General features: G+C 51.7%; 1 protein-coding gene across 1 annotated transcript in view; it reads right to left on the bottom strand.

Annotated features, from left to right (window-relative positions):
• APCDD1 (APC down-regulated 1) overlaps window positions 1–12,073 on the bottom strand; it is a 76,663-nt gene extending 64,590 nt beyond the window's left edge. Inside the window, exon 1 of the mRNA XM_069613377.1 lies at window positions 11,206–12,073. Within this exon, the coding sequence (XP_069469478.1) occupies window positions 11,206–11,263 (58 nt within the window). The 5' untranslated portion in view covers window positions 11,264–12,073. The remainder of the gene's footprint in view (window positions 1–11,205) is intronic.
• Between the last annotated feature and the right edge of the window lie 5,353 nt (window positions 12,074–17,426).

Below are 17,426 nucleotides of genomic sequence, written 5' to 3'. Positions count from 1 at the left end.
CTGTGTAAATCAGTCACGGTGTCTATGGAACCCGCGCAGTCTTTTCAGACACTTTTAGCGTGTAAATATTACTTTTAAAAGCAACAGTTAAACCGATACCGGTTAAATGTTAATGCAGTGACACTTTCCCACTCCACAGTATATTTCTGTTGGTAGGATGTACTAATACAACAGGCAGGCCTGTGTGCAAAGTTGATTAAAACCAGTGGTAGAAGTGTACCAAAAAAAGTAGTGGAACTGTGGAGAGGGTAGGCGTTAGCATAGTGCAACATGTGACAAGGTGTTGCGGCCGGCCATTGCAATAGTCTAAGTGACTAGTAACCGAGGCTCCTATTACAACTTTACACTTGAACAGGGACATGAATGGACAAATCCTCTATATAGAATGGTGAATAAGGTCATAAAAAGTAGAGGAATGGTAAACAGAACAAAATAAAAACGCTCCCGACCGTTCCCGCTCACTTCGATCACTGATTAAAACCACTCAACAAGGTTTTGCCACTTCCTCAAGTCGAGAGGCCTGCTACCTAGTCCACTGTCTGTTAGCACACAAAGGGGCTGATTTAACAAGCCTTTTTCAATGGGGTTTTCCCATTCAAAAGGGTTTTCGCAAATCAGGCCCAGACGGTATGCATTTACATGGAGGGCTAACTTGCACACGCGGGTGACTGGGAACCACAAGTGACCATGGGAAGCGTTTTCAAAGTGGTCCCAAATGTTACTGTTCGTGCAATGTAGGGAGCAAGCCCAGCCCCTCTGAATAATGTTGGTGGGAGGGGAGGAGGGGCATCAGGGCTCAAGTCGAGGGTACACCCGGGTGGACAGCGCACCCCCCAAACCCCCCCCCCACACACTTTTTTCAGAGGCGGATACTGTCCCCTAGGGTGTTTTAGAGGCCATGTGTAAAAGAAGAGACTTTGACTGCCTTTTTTTAAATTCGGATTTTAAGCAAGACATGGTGATTTTCGAAAGTGGTTCACAGGTCAGGCACTTCACCACTACACCATAAAACCTGGCAAAAAATGACGAACTAAAGGTGAAATGTCACATTTAATCCTGGATTGCCTCATTGTAAATACAGAACTACAAGTCCCAGAAGGCAAAGTTAAAACTAGGCTGGACTTGAGTTAACTGAAAGGAATGGATAATGTTGGCATGTATGCTTTGCAGTGCCTGAACATATGTTACCAGGCTGTTTTAAACGCTAATGACAATAAATAACAAGAAGGCGTATGTAGCCTTTGACCGTTTAAAATGTCCACCCGTCGGAGGCACACGCGCCTTGCAAGATTAGAAGGTTTGGCATAAACAGGATTCTTTGTGCAGGTTTTCCCAGGCCATACATGACCTAACAGCACAGTAGTCTGTCTCCCACTTGCCTTCTGCACCAGAGGGCAACTTATGCTCCTTGCAGGGGACTGAACGCACGCCTGCTCTCCCCAGAGTCTTTGCTTCCACACCTGTGCACGCCCACTTACCAACTCGCCATGCTTCCATTACTGCGCTTGCCAGACTTACCACGTATCGCTGCTTTTATCAAAAGCCCCCAAATCGTCTCTACCGAATGGGTGCCCCAGGAAATCAGAAATGTCTCCCAAATTGACCAGGGGTTGATTGAAGCAGATGTAGCTCAGTTGCCCTCTACTTTATTGTCAAAAGTGGAAGACTGGGCGTGATCTCAGCTACTCTGCTTAACCTAACTGTGTGATCCTGTGCAAATCACATCAGTTCTCATATTTGCAGAACGTGGGAGCACGTGGACAAACTACCCCACGAGTAGAAGCTGCACATTTAGCCGAGGGTACTGAATAAAGAGGGCTGCAAAAGGAGGAAGAAATGGCGTTGCTACTAGACTGCTTTCTGGGGGTCACAGGAAAGAGTGGAACTCTGGAAGGCTCAGCTCCTATGGAAGACAAGCAGTCAGACACCCTCTCATTTGAGATCCGTTTTAAGGGGTCACTTCCTTTTCTCTGACTGGGGAAATCCACGTAAGAACCAAAATGCAATTGTGCTCCTGACATGCACCCAATTTACTCAATGTACCCCCCATCTTTAGGAATTCCTCACTCACCCACCATTAACAGCAGTTGTGTCGCCCCGTGTGCTTAACCAGAGGGCTGTGCTATCTGGAGTCCACACGTTCAAAGACTTCTTTGCTCCATCCTTCCAGGGCTACTACAAGGATGGCTTATCATTGTGGTAGTAACGCCTCGATGCCTAAGGGCTGCAAAGGCGCCATATAAATTCAAATAAATAAATAAATACCACACATACAGAGTGCACGGGGCAGAGGGGGCAGTTTCCCCCATTCTCCTTTAACCAAAGGGCAGAAGCGTCATTCTACAGAGCAAGAATCTGAGTTTACCACCGTGGAGATTCTGCACGTATTTGAATGGGCGACTAAAAAGGAACACACAAAAACATATGTATTGCGTGCTGGGCTCATCTATAGTACTGGCAGAGGCAGGGCTTCTGGACCCCCTCCTGCTGGGCTCAGGATTGGTGAAGTGATGGCATGCATCTTGCAAAATTAGCACGAGCTGCTCACTTCAAAGTGGGAAGCCTGCCTCGTCAATGTACCCGCTGATCCTTGATTGGAGGGGGGAGAAACTGGCCAAAGGTGGTTGGTGGGTACAGGTGTATCCTAAAGCAAAATGCTGCAGGCAGCTCAGCAGGTTAGGCGACGGATGCTGAGATGTTATATGTTTAGACCTACCTTCAATGCCTTTGGGCCTAATTTACAAAAGTGTTTTTCAAAGGGAAAATCCCAATAAAAAAGCTTTGTGGATTAGGCGCTAGGGGTTTCTCTATTCCTTGCTGCAAAATGTACTCTAAAATGCGTTGTTTCGACTTGTTACGCTAGGTCGCTTCTCGTAGTGTGGGAATTGTTGTCCCTGGAACGACAATCAAAAGTTGGCACCCATGAAGCCACAGACAGTAAAGATAGCTCAGTGGGTTTAGCGCCTAATTCTGATTTAGGTGTGGAACCTTCTGGTCAGGGGTTTGAGGCAGAGTCTCATTCGTTTGAGGGCAACACTACCAAGACCGCCTTTCACCTCTTAAAGAGGGCCTAGCGGTGGTTCAGTTCACTGCACCAGCTGTACAAGGTCCCACAACAACACACCATCATAATAAGGGCTGTTAGTGACAGCACCTGGAGTGCTCGTCGTCTCTGTGAAATGCATGACAAATACTTGTTATGGATAGTCTGAACACCTGGATGGGCATCATTGATGGATCCCTGACCACAGAAGATCTTCACACTCTGCATTGCAGTATTAACCTCCTTGACATTCTGAAAAAGTCCTTTTCTTACTAACCACTCTACAAAAACCATAATCTCCGCTCTTGTGCTCATCAAACTAGACTACTGCTCAAGCCTACTCCTTGGCCTTCCTCTCTACTCTTTCCTCCCTCTAGACAAAGTCCTCAACTTTGCTGCACGTACTGTCTACAACCTACTCACAGCCTGCCCCACTTCTACGACCACATGCAATTTGGCTCGGCATGCACAGCCGCTCGCTTTTCAAGTTCCTTCTCCTATTATACAGAGGTATCAATGGCTTTGCTCGGCAGTACCTGTTCGGTTGTACTTCGTTCCCTCCAATCCTCCTCTGCACTCAACCTCACTGTCCCATTCCCGCCCTGTGCCTCCTCTCGCTTCTGCTAGTTCTCCCTAGTCGGCCTGCTCCACTGGAGTGCACTGTCCATCACAATCATTGACAGCCCCACTATGGACCTCTTCAGAGCTCTGCTTAAAGTTCACTTACTTGCTAAACAGTGAGCTCCCCTTACCCGGTGCCTCATCATCCTCACCCAACCACACCACTGCCTCCAAGGACGCATTATAATGCACCTTTGTATAACTATATAGTACTCCTGTTCATTTTGAAGCACTTGGCCCCTAAGATTAATGTCACCTTTGTAAATCACCTGTTTTCTCATATTTGTTTTGTCCCTTTTATATATCCCACTTCTTTACACTCTCATCAACTGGCTTGCCACGTGTTCTCTTCTGAGTGCTATTGCACAGGCACTCTTTGTGGGCATGCCTCCACCCTCTGTACATGCGCTATTGTGAGTCATTTCTGTGAAAATCCCCCTCGCCCTAAGTCAACAATTGACAATGGTGCATCCAACACAGGTTATGTTATGTTATTTGGCATTTATATAGCGCTCTATATATCATTGGTATGACCTCAAAGCGCTGGTAGGTTGAACGCCCTTAGAGACTGCAGTCCAGGTCAGTGGAGAGAGTAAGTGTCGTAGGGTTTGTGGGTGCACCAGTTATGTGTGCAGCTGATGTAATTGCCTGATGGTAGCTGCACTACAAGCTCAAGTTGGTTAATAAGAATAGCGAATATCTCAGTGCTTGCCACCGGGAGGAATGTGGCACAAAGTGCTACATAAAACCCTGATCTTATAATAACGTTGCAAGTGCCAAGCCCGCCGTACAAAAAGGGGAATGGGTGCCCCTTTAGAGGGGGCTGGTTTTTGGGGAAGAAAGCGAGAGTCTGTGAGTTAGGTGGTAAATTAACTGCTGACAGTTGGGTGGGTTGGCTCTGCACATCCGGGTGGTAGACCCCCCCCTTCTCTTTCCTGCCATTAAGAGTTGAGGGCCGGATGCCTATGCCGAATCGACATCCCCATGCCAGGTGAGCAACCCACACTGAACCCATTCCCAGATGGGGGGCCCCGGGGGGAACGCGGGGGGAGGAGGTAGACGGCAGCCCTAGACAGCATGTTGGGCGTTCAATAAAGAAGGCTGCACGAGATGGGTGTGCAAATTTAAACACGAGTGCAGCAGGTGTGCGGGTCGGCATCCGGTTACAGATTGTTTTCAGGCAGGGGACAGTGGGTCACGGCGAGGAGGGGGGCAAGTAGGTGGGGGGGAAGGACTGCATGCCAGGTAAATTGGGGTGTGCTGGTAGGTCGGGCTCAGTTTATCGTAAAAGGAGGGGGGGACGCAAGGTTTGATGAAAGGTTTTTGGGGGCAACTTAAAGGGGGTAGGAGAAGGGTGAGGAGGAAGACGCGTAGGTAGGGGAGGGGCGCAGGGGGGATGTAACGGTGGAAATTGTTAAGGGGTGGTAGCTGTCATTTGGAGGGCATGGACGACGGTGGTGAAGCCCTCACGCTTGCCGCACGACAAGGTGAGTAGGTTTCAGGCTGCATGGACGGAGGTACGGGAGCGCCTCTGGTGCAGCAAGGGGAAGTGATGAGATGGGTCTGCATGGACGGGGGGTGCACTAGGGCCCCTGGTGCAGCTGGGGGAAAAAAGTGGAGCAGCGAAGCAAGGTGCTGGAAGAGGAATTTATGTGGAATGGACTGCATGGACGGGGCACAGGTTTGGCCCCTGGTGCAGCGGTGGAGAGGAGTAAGGCAGAAAAGGGGCCTGCATGGACGGGGGTGCACTAGGGCCCCTGGTGCAGGTGGGAAACAGGTGGTAATGGATGCAAGGAGCTTGAGGATTAGTTATATGGAAGGGACTGCATGGACGGGGGTTCAGGTTTGGCCCCTGGTGCAGTGGCAAGAGGAGTAATAAACTAAAGGGCCTGCATGGACGGGGGTGCACTAGGCCCCCTGGTGCAGGTGGGAAACAGGTGGTAATGGACGCAAGTAGCTTGAAGATGGTGATATGGAAGGATCTGCATGGACGGGGGCGCATGTTTGGCCCCTGGTGCAGCGGTGGAGTGGAGTAAGGAAGAAAAGGGGCCTGCATGGATGGGGGTGCACTAGGGCCCCTGGTGCAGGGGGGAAACGGGTGGTAATGGACGCAAGGAGCTTGAACATTGTGATATGGAAGGGACTGCATGGACGGGGGCGCAGGTTTGGCCCCTGGTGCAGTGGCGAGAGGAGTAATAAAGTAAAGGGCCTGCATGGACGGGGGTGCACGTGGGCCCCCGGTGCAGGGGGGACAACGCAGGACTGTAAAGCAATAAACTGGGCACAACAAGTGGAACAAATGGTTTTTGCTTGTAGGGGAGCTGTTTGCGACTTGTTTTACGTGGTTATTGTTTGGGGGCTTTTAGGGTTTCTGAGTTGGTCGGGGGAAAAGGGGGGGTAGGGGGACTGCAATGGGAAGATCTTCAAATTACAGAAGAAGGTTTAGACATCAAGATTAAAAGGTCTAAGACGGATCAGAAGGGAAGGGGCTCTTGGGTTCGGCCGGGTCGAGGGAGCAAGGTCTTATGCCCAGTTCCAGGTGCTAAGGGTATTGCGGAAGGCGCTGGTGGCAGTGGGAGAAAAGGCAGAGGATTTTGGGACTCATTCCTTTTGGATGGGCGCAGCATCTGAGTGTAACAGGTGGGTTTTTTCAGAAGACAAGGTGAAAAGATTGGGGCGTTGGAGGTCTGGGAAATACAAGGGGTACGGCAGGGAGTTTGATAATGGGGACTGTTGAAAAGGTGGAGTAGGACTTTGTGGGCCAACTGTTGTTGAAATATTTTTGACTTGTCAGTGATTTTATAATTTCTTTTTCAGATGCTGCGCGAAAGAAGGGGGAGTTGGCGCAAGTTTTGATTTGTTGGCCATTCAATTGTTAAGTGGGCTGGGAAAGAGGTGGAGAAAAGGGTGTTTGGAAGGTAACGGGGGTGCAGTTACAAGGAAGTGGTGGTGAGATGGCACGGGTTGGGGGGCCTGCGGTGGGATCAGCTGCTTCCTATATTGGCAGGGAGGAGGGAACGCTTGGGGTTCCTGAGGTGGTGATTATGCATGCAGGGGAGAATGACCTGGTGAGAGATACGGGGTTGGCTCTGCTAAGGAAAATGAAGAGGGACTTAGTGTGGGTGCGGGAAATGTGGCCTCAAGCAGTGGTGGTATGGACTAAGTTGTTGCTGCAATGAGTGTGGAGGGGAGTGAGAAGTGGGGGAGCAATAGAGCGGGCCAGGAAGGGGATAAACAGAGAAATGGTAAAATTTTGTGCCTCGTTGGCAGTGCAGGTCATGGACCATAAGGAAATAGCATATGAGGGTCTCCTTATCTTTAGAGAGGAGGGGGTACACTTGTCCGTGTATGGGAATAATAACTACCTGGCGGACTTGGGTTCTTGGCTGGGAGACTGGGTAAAAAGTTGGAGATAAAAAGTTGGGGGGGTGGGGCAGAAAGAACTCCTCGGGGGAGGGTTTTTCTGGTGCCGGGGGCATGGCCCCTTTTGATGTGGGGGGAGGGAAGCACAATGGGGGAATGACACAGGAAAGGATGGGGTGGCGCTGTTTGCACAAGCAGGTCACCCCGGGGGAACAGGTATTGAGCCTGGAGGGGCATGGCCCCTGGGAGAAAGCGGGACGCCTGGAAAAGGGGCAAGGAGACGGTAGGGTCCAAGGGATAATTAGGGAGGAAATGGGTTATTTAATTATTTAATTGTTGGGGGAAAATGAAAATGTTTAATTTATTTAATTGGTTGTTAAAATATTTCTTTAGTTTGTTAGGCTATGGAGCCAGTTAAGCGTTTTGATTGTAAGCTTTGGCCTGTCACATTAAAGCAACCTTTTCCACTTTTAAATGAGTCTGGGTTTTTGTGCAGTAAGCCAAAAGGGGGGCCCCGGGGGGAACGCGAAGCGTTTCCCCCCGGGGAGTTTTTGGTGCTGCACACCGCCAGCGAGTGGCCGTGGGGGGCAGAGCCCTCCCGGGGGTATTTAAGGGCTCAGGGAAGGTTTCGGGAGGCAGGCGAAGGTTAGGACTTGGTGATTGACCCGCCCTCCCACCCCGTCATTTTGGTTTTAGGCTGGTGTCTGGTTATGGAATATGGGGGGTCCATTGTTCATGGGATTGTGCGGGGGGTTTTAGATGACATGGCGAGTTTTTTATGAGTTTTGGGGTCTGTTAGGATGGTAGGGGTTGGTAGTTTTGTGTGACAGGTCAGGGCATTGTGAAAGTTTGTGTGTAATATATATTGCTGATGTGGCAGGTCAGGCTGGCTGCAGGTCATAGGAAGGGGGAGTTTGGTGTAGAGGGGAGTTTGAAGGGTGTTGAACTGGGTCGGGCGCCGGGGGCATGGCCCCTTTTGATGTGGGGGGAGGGAAGCACAATGGGGGAATGACACTGGAAAGGATGGGGTGGCGCTGTTTGCACAAGCAGGTCACCCCAGGGGAACAGGTATTGAGCCTGGAGGGGCATGGCCCCTGGGAGAAAGCGGGACGCCTGGAAAAGGGGCAAGGAGACGGTAGGGTCCAAGGGATAATTAGGGAGGAAATGGGTTATTTAATTATTTAATTGTTGGGGGAAAATGAAAATGTTTAATTTATTTAATTGGTTGTTAAAATATTTCTTTAGTTTGTTAGGCTATGGAGCCAGTTAAGCGTTTTGATTGTAAGCATTGGCCTGTCACATTAAAGCAACCTTTTCCACTTTTGAATGAGTCTGGGTTTTTGTGCAGTAAGCCAAAAAGAATGGGCCTGATTCGTGGAATTTTTAGCCAACACCCTGATGCACAGAGCGGTGCAAAGTGAATTTTTGCAGTGCAAAGTCCCTTTGTACTGCGCTAAAAATGCCATAAATGAGACACAGTTGTGTCCCATAAACCACTGAATGCATCAACCTACACTCTGCTCACGGGCTCTCCAGATCCCCCCTTGCCCACTTAGTTCTGCGTACAAATTTATCGATGCAGTGTTACAAGTCCCACCCGAGGCGTGCAGGCCGACTGCATGATTTCGGAAATCGGTGCCTAAAGCGATATGCTACGAGCAAAACATTGCTGTTTCCCCAAAACTACCAAGAAGTGCCAGCTGTGGGGTGGGCACATGGCTGCTACCCAGTCTTGGTTGGCAGCGGGCGCCATAGGGTGTGGAGTAAGGTAGGCACTTTACAGAGACGTTGATGTATGGGTGACATTACAATTGGGAATGCGATGGCTCAGGAGCCCGCCCACATTCAACGGGGGAGGGGGGGTCTTTTACACTGGACGCCTGGAGTTCAGATGGCGTGGGTGGGGGGGCACGGAACCTGCGCACGTTTTGTGTTGTTGTGCACCGAAGCCGTTCCCTGTGAGCCTGACTCTCTCCGATGAAAGAAGACCACGGGGGAGGTGTGACCCCCGAGGGTGGCTTCTTTCATTCTGGCGGGCGGCCTGGCGTGTCTTTTTCAGCTGGGTGCCTAGGGGTCAGTGGGAGGGACTTCCTGTCGCGAATGCGCTCAGGTTCAAGGGCCCGCACGGCTGCTTGAAAATTGGTTGTGTCTGGGGATTTGCTTTTCGCGAGGCTTCCTGGAGCAGGGTGGGGGCGGAGGAGGGGGGATGCTCGTCGTTAGTTTCAGGCTTTTTTTGCTGGTGGGTATTAAAGGATAAACCAGCGTTTTGCAAGTCTGCACAACAGAGACCCGCTTTGAATTAATATTAGTACAATACACGTGCTAGCTATATGGCGCCTGCTACAGGCGGCTTCTCGCCATTGCAAACAGCAGGTACCAAGATAACATCTCCACGCTGCTCTTTTTGCTACGAACAAAGATGCACCACTCTGGTTAATTGCTGTGGGATGATTAAATGCGAATCGCGGGTTCTCCACCCAATCCCACTGTGTGTGATCCTGCGCCCACCAGTTGGTAAAACCACATGCATAACTGGCGAGACCGTTAAAGTACAAATAACAAATGAACATCTCCATTTCTGCATCAGTGGGATTAACTCGCTGAGCTACTCCTTACAGGCCTGCACGTGCTTTGCGTTGCAGTGCCAGGTCCAGTATTCAAGCAAGCAGTTCGTAACAGGGCAAAATATAGTAAACTGGCACTACAGCCGTCTTCCCAGGCTCGTGCAGGTGCGTGGGGCGAAATAAGCACCTGCCCAGTATTTTCCTATGCCAAGATGTGGGAGTAAAATGCCGACTGGTGCTTTCTTCGACATAGTTTACTCCACGAAGCGAAAGTGTTGGCATGTTTCTCACCCGCCAGCATTATTTCATGTTTGGTAGGTTCTGCGCATTGGCTACTAAATCGGGCATCCACCGCCCCCCCACCCCCAGTTCATTGACTACGAAATATCCTAGGGCAGTTTGTTTTTATCAGTATGTTTGTCTCTGGTGTGTTGCAGGGCGTCGGTTTTCGCCGCCAGACGCTTCAGGGCGCTGATCAAAGAACCAGCGCCCCGCCATCGCGGCCGCATCTCTGTAGGCAGCGACGGGAGTGCGCATTGTGCGCATATTTACTTGTTGTTGTGGAGATTTCGCAAACTTGGCCTAATCACCGCTGGGCGCTTACTTGCGCAGAGTGAAATGGTGTTTTTCCTTTGAAATGTTCAAAGCACATTCCTGCACCCGAGAAAAGACACTTGAGAATGAGTGTCACTTCTGAAAGTCCTGCCGGGGTAGGGCGCCTCGGTGCTGCGGGAAGCGGGCTGGTCGTGGCATTCCTAGGCTTCGAGTGTCACCCTCGTACCCGGGGTCATACCGCTGCCTCTGTACAGAGAGTTAGCTGCTGCAATGGTACCCAGTGACGACAACACAGCGCCGGGCATGTTCGTACCAGGACCAAGGCGCTATGTGCAGGGGACCCACATCAGCGCACAGTGCATGGTCAAGTTACCAACACCCCGGCTGAGGAGACAGGCAGCAGCTCAATACATAGTCATCCACATACACCCCCCCGCCCCCCCCCCCCAAATGCCTCATCCTCCCCCAACGAAAAGGCTTTGGGGCATTCAAATTAAACTTTAAAGTCTGGTCTATGGCGCTTTTGGCTGTATTGGATTGTCCTCTGGTTCACACCACGGCAAACATATGGGATAGCTCAGTCCGTTCATGCACCCGCTTCAGCGACCTAATGTCAATATGTAGGTTTGATACCGGGAGTGTCTATAGACTGAGTACCGGGTCTGACTGGTGCCAGTCCGTCCTGTTCGAGGGTATCTGTACCCACCCATGGTGGGGGTGCGACGTCACCCGCCAGGGTCGGGGTGCGCGATTGTACAAGGAAAGCTTAATTTGGACTTTGAACCATGCACCGCGGTCGGGGTCTTGGTAACTCCGAGGCTGTCCGCGACACTACCACCTGAACCTCAAACGCACCCACTATACCGGCATTTATTTTAATTGCATGTTTTCCTCGTTGGTGATGGGGCATTTCATTTTAAAATTCAATATGTACATACTTTTAAACACAAAAGGTTGAAAGGGAGTCATTTTGAAGACGGAATGACACCCCGCATCCCCGGGAGTCGGGGTAGGTCATTAAGGGGGCACAGCAAACGGAGAAAGCCCGAGCAGACTTACCGTGCAGGATGAGGGCGGGCAGCAGCCACTGGACCAGCCGGACGTAGGGCGACGGCATGTTCAAGTCTCCCCCGACCCAGACGTGCACGGTTTTTTCGGTCTGTTGGATGGGCTTGTACTCCTCGACCCTTGTTGCTAAACGGTCATTCCACACACAATCCTCCTCCTGCGCGCAGTCAGTACCTGGCAGGGCGTGGGCACGGGCCGCCTGGGCGCAACGCCGACATTACCATGAGTGCAAACATCACTCCAGCTCTGGGCCCTGGGTAGGGCGAAGGAGGGTCACTCTGCCGGGGGGAGGGCACCCACTAGAAACGTTTCCATCTGGCTCCCTGACGGGGGTTGGTCTTATTCTAGAATTCGGTGGTGTAGGTCGCGTGTAGAGCAGACGCTCCGCGCAGCGTCCTCCTGGTCCTTTCTGCCTCAGAGGGGTGCCGCGTGCCCGAACCCGCACCTCTTGCCAGGCGGCGTGCCCCCGAGTGAGCGCAACTCCGCTCTTAACCTGGCAGTGCCAGCCCGCACGGGGCTTGCGGGAGCCCGTGCCGCACTGCCAGGCTCCTTGCGTGTTCCAGTCTCTCTGTGAACGCAGGGTAGGCTGCCCGCGTCTCTTCACTGTGACCGTTTGTTGTGCGTCTCTTTGCAGGCTGTCTCTAACTGCCGGTGCCTGGCTCTCGGTGTCTCCCTGCCAGTCTCCGGGCTTCCCTCTTTGAAGCCTGCGTCTCTTGCTCCAGGTCCCGCTTTCTCTCTCCCAGGCTCTCTCCTTCGCTCTCCCAGGCTCTCTCTAGGTCAGGGTCCCGCTTCCTGTATCTCCGTGCAGAGAGCAGCTTGTTCGCGGCTGCCCCGGCTCCTCTCCTCCTGCACTTTGCAAGCCGCCCGTGTTCAGAGATCCCCTTTGATAGGAGGGGGAGGGGAGGCGGCGCCCTTAGACAGGGGCGGGTCCAGCATCCCTGGGAGGCGAGGAGCATCCGATCCGGGAACGGCAGGACGACCGACTGATGTCCTCCTCTCTGCTTCAGTGCCACTCACCCCCCGTGATCGGGCGGGTGCCATCCTGTGTTCAAGGGCAGCAGGCTCGCTCTGGCAGCAGGATTTAACATACGGGTCAGATCGGGAGATCCGCTGACGTACGTTATCCGAATATCAATATCCGCGGGTACAAGAATGCGGGGCACGAGTCCAGCATCGCCCAGCCAATGATACACAAATAGACGGCTTTTCTTCTGTGACCCGCTTAAAATATGTATTCATTTATTGCGAGTACTATTCCATGTCTAGGGAATATCACGCCTTAGACTGTGTTTGAGCAATACACGACCCTCCCTGCAGCTCTAAAAAGTTGCTGTGTGTGCTTTCAAGTTGCGTCTCTGGAAGGTCTCCGAGATCATCCCAAAAACTCTTCTCCTTAGCCCACTGCCCACCCCCAGCCCGTGAAGCTGGAAAGGGGGAGAGCGCCCTTTAAAGTGTAGGGATTGTGGCTTTGGGATGCGCTCCATACAATGATCCATGGTGAAGACATCCATCCATCCCTCCATCCATTGTCAGCCTGCCCATCTATGTCCATAGTATTTTAGCGTGGGCACTCAGTGCCTTGCCTTCCCCCCCCGCTTTATCCGGCCCTTCTGCCCCCCCCCCCCATCCCTACTACCCCCCTCACCCCCCCTCTCTGCATCAGTCATCCCATGCAGGCGGAAGCAAAAAATTGACACAACACCAGTTTATGATTGGAAGGTTAACATGCCTCAGCAGCTTTATTTGCATAAAGTCTTGGAGTTATCTTACAGGCGATCCGTAATTCACCGTCACTGATATACTATTTCAAGTGCGGCTACCTAGGGCTTATCCCCCCCCCCTCCCCCTCCCCATCGTCCTCGTCCGGTGGACGCCTCGGATTGAGCCCAGCCCTGGCTATCCACCACTCTCTACCCCGGCCGTTGGTGATGTCAATTTTGCCCCCATTTCCCCCTGCCCCCCATTTTTCTAGGTCTTTGTTGCGGATGCCCGACCCCCCCGCACACTTACCCCGTGTCCTAATCGGGCTCTAGCTAAAACCGGCAGCCACGCGGTGCCTCACTAATGTTCAGGTTCCTATACCGGCACCACCACAAGTGCCCTTACAATTTCCTATACCGGCACCACCACAAGTGCCCTTACAATTTATTTACGTATCCGTATTTGGGCCGGCACCGCCCTCCGATGCCGTCCCCCACTTTCTGCCTGCCTAGTTGGTCGTCGCTTGCGACGTCCATCTAACCTTTTCTTACCAAACTTTACTCAGCCCCCCCTACGCCTTCGCGTTGTTCCGGTTATTGGCATCCCAGTCCTACCCCCACTATGCAAACCCCCCCCCAGGTCTCCCTCCTGTGTCCCCGAGCCCCCAGAAACTTCGCAGGTCCCACTCACTAAAGGCCCCCCCCCCCTCCAAATGCAGCCTTAGCAGGTGTCACCCCCCCTTAGCTGGTGTCATATCTCTTCCGGATTCCCTGTCCCTCGTACTATCTTCCTTTCCCAACTGTCTCCCCCATTCCCCTCGGTCCCCTTATGCTGCGCCCCGCCAGGCCCCCTCTTTCCTGTCCTTGCTGGCCCTCCTTGTCCGAGCTCCCCCCCCCCGATGTTCCTACCTTTCTTACTCCCTCCTCCAGCTGCCCCCTCTTGCCCCCCCCCTTCGTGACGACTTCCCCCTGCTGTATTTTTGTCCCGGTAGCATAACCCCCCGTATTCTCCTCTTGTTCCCCCCCAACCAGCTTCACTTGCTGCCCTTTTTTAGTTTGTTGTTCGTTCCCTCCCCCCCCCGCAATTTGGGTCTTGGAATTGTCTCCCAAGCCCCCTAAAACGAACGCTGCTCCGGCGAGACGGGAAACCGATGGAGGATGTGTGATTGCTCATACAAATCCGGGCTTTTATGGCCGGCTTCTCCCCGATTTCCCGCCCTGCGCCTCCGCTTTCGCGCCCTTCAGGGGGGGATGGACCTTGTATTACGTCATCCTCCCGCCCCCCCGGCGCGTTATCTCTTACGGGCGTGGGGGGGAGGGGGAAGTGCGGCCTGGACCGCCCCCACTAAGGGGCGGCGCCCGCCATGCCAGCTTTCCTGGCGCGTTCGCCCGCCGTTACCCTAGGTCCTAATATAGAGGGATTTCCCTTCTGTTAAACCTGATCCAATCCTTGGCAGAAATTCTTGTTTAGCTTCGCTAGATGGTCGTCCAACATCTCAATGCCCAACTCCCTGTTCTAGTAAAAAGTGGGGCTCTTTTTCGGGAGCAGCAAAGCAGTAGTCTTGCTGGTGTTTAGTGCAGTCTGCCACTCGCTGCATCATGTCGGCATCCTGTCCAAGGATTTTGGTAGGTTCTTTGCCACTTCCTTTTGCCTGAAAGACTGTGAGATGACTGTGACATCATCTGCATACAGTGCCAGGTCTGCTTTGTGAAGATCCATACGGATGTCGTTGATGAATTTGTTGAACTGGAACGGTTCATGGATTGATCCCTGTGGCACGCCTGCTTGGATAACGCATGTTGTTGAGAGCTCTGCCCACATGGTCACGTGGAAAGAGCGGTTGCCAAAGTAACTTGCGATTAAGTTCACCAAATAGTTTGGAAATCCTAGGTTTATAATCTTGTGCAGGAGTCCTTTGGCCATACACGATCAAAGGTTTTGTCCATGTCCAAGAAGACAATTCCGGTACATTTGTGGATGTTGAATCGATGGGTAATTTTGGCCACCACTCGCAGTAGCTGATGGTTCATCGCATGCTCTTTACGAAATCCAAATTGTTAGTGGAGGAAAAGAATCCTTTCAGAGGCAAAGTGGCTGAGGCGGGCGAGAAGGGCCCTTCCCAAAAGCTTAGACAGTCCGGAGAGCAGGCTGATAGGGCGGCAGTTTTCGGGATCTCTCATTGATTTCCCAGGCTTTGGGACCACAATGGGGCTCATTATAAGTTGGGGATACAGGAAAAATGTAGCAGTATTACTGTATACTGCCGCATTACTGCATCGTCCAACTATAACTTTGCCAAAAAAGTTGGAGGATTCACCTCCTGCTATGAGCTGGAGGTAAATCTTCCAGCTTTCTGCCAAATTCCTGCAGAATTACCGTGGCAGCATTACTGCTGCAGTAATTCCACCAACAATCCCCCATGGCGTCCAATGGACTCCATTTTCTGGGGACTAACACCCCCTACCTCCACTTGTAATCTAGCGTTAATGCCACAAGACCAAGAGGCAGTAACAGTAATACAGTTTGGTGGTATCTCTGCAGATTTACCGCCTAGATACCACCAAACGTGAAATTAGCCCCAATGGCTTCTTTCCAGGATTTAGGGAAGTGTTGAAGTCACATGCATTGAAGATTTCCACAAGGCATTATGTTTCTGCAGGCAGGAGCATGTTGATGGTCAAGTTGGTTATTCTGTCGCTCCCTGGTGCTTTGCAAACTTCTCAGCAAGTCCTGTTCCTGTTACTTCAGAGCATGTGCATCCCTCAATGCTCTCAACTCCCATCTCAGCTGGGCATTCAGAGAAATATTTGTTGACTTCTGTTTGCACTTGGAGCGTTAGCCTACTGGCTTTGTTTTGCATAAACAAAGCACCGAGTGTATCCGCCAGCAACTCTGCTGCATCTTTGTTGCTGCATAGAAGGTGGGTCCGGACCTGGATAGGTGGGCTTGGTTCCTTCTTCCAGGTCAAGCGACAATTCATCCTCCAAATAGAGTTGCTAGAGTCTTTCAAGTTGGCTGTTGCGGCTTCCCATTTATCACCCGGTGCTCTCTGATTTGCTCTCGTAGAAGCCTTGGGAGCGTGTTGTACTTCTGTAGCAGATCAGGTTTGCAGTGTTTCTGCCATGTCCGCAGAGCCCGGTTCTTCTCACCAATTGGTTGCTTGATGCCTCTTGGTAAGTCGCAGATCGAGCAGCGTTACGGTTTCTGCTTTGGGACACTGTGTTCAATTGCCTCCTGACCACAGTCGTAAAATCGTCCACAGCCCAGTCGATATGTCCCTTGGTGCTAAAGGGGCACAGGATCATGAGGTTATGCGAGTACTCAATGCCTTGATGGCTTTTATTGGGCTCACAGAGCACAATAACCTGTTAAAATGGATCATTGCCTATGCTTTCCAAGCCATTCCAACATCTAGATTATTTCCGGCTATTCCACTCAACAGTTTCACGACCTGGAGCCTACCATCCTCTGTTTTTAAACATAACACAGTAACAAATGCAGTATTCAGCAGTGTAACAGAAGATCAGATACAGTTTACTCCAGAAAAAGGTGCGCAGCCGGACCCGACCCAACTCAGGACCACGCTAGAAGCACATGTCCCAAGAAACACGAGAAGTGCTAACCGCATGAAAGTCCAGCACAGCGGGGCTGGGGCTACCAAGGTCCTCTGGCAAGGTTCGGACTCTGAGTGCTGGAAGAGAGGGCTGCAGCCTGCCGAGGTCACGGACAGAGATGCGGTCGGGCAGGGATGTCATGTGGGGGTTGCCAGGGGTAGCAGCTGCTACCCCTGGCTCCCACTCTGCTACCCCTAGACCTGTCCTTGCGACCCCTAGGACACTGGGCAAAGAGGCAGTGCCAAGAGCAGATATCTGTGTTTCATCTGAAAAAGGCAGTTATAAATGTAGCTAAATGTGCCACAGCTTTTTTCACCTGGAATCTAGATCTCGTTAGCTGGAGAAATAACAGGGATGCAGGAAAAACCATGAAGCCGCCATCACTAACAGGTTGGCAGTCTATTAGGGAAGAATGCCTGAATGGTTTGGTTCAAAGTTGGGGTTGTCTGTACAGCTCATACTCAGTACTGTAGCAACAGGAAGCATATGGGGGCAAGGTCTAGCTAGCTGGGAACGGGTAAGAGCAGCCTGCAGTGCTCAGTAACAGCACAGCATGAACGCAAATCTCATCAGTGTTTCTCGTTATCTGCTTTGCACATCCAGTGAGCCACTGGGCCTGTGATGAGAGGGGTGTGCTCCAGTGGCTTCTGCCACCAATCCTGCTTGGACACTGTGTGACCTGACCCAGATATGCCAGACCTGCATACCAGACACACTGTAGATAGGCACAAGGTGAGATCATGTATTTACATGAAGTTTCCCTCTGCCTTTGAAGTAAACCATCTGTTGCTTCCTCAAGCAAAACATACATATATTTGGAAGGATAGCTCAGGGGCAACTCCCCTTGAGAACAAGAGAATGCAGTGCAACATGGGTTCAGTTTATGTTCTAGAGCTT

Source organism: Ambystoma mexicanum, chromosome 5p (genome assembly GCF_040938575.1).
Source record: "Ambystoma mexicanum isolate Mex_15411 chromosome 5p, UKY_AmexF1_1, whole genome shotgun sequence".
Classification (NCBI taxonomy): domain Eukaryota; kingdom Metazoa; phylum Chordata; class Amphibia; order Caudata; family Ambystomatidae; genus Ambystoma; species Ambystoma mexicanum.
The sequence above is the reverse complement of the archived record's forward strand: the minus strand, read 5'-3'. Positions and strand labels throughout refer to the sequence as shown.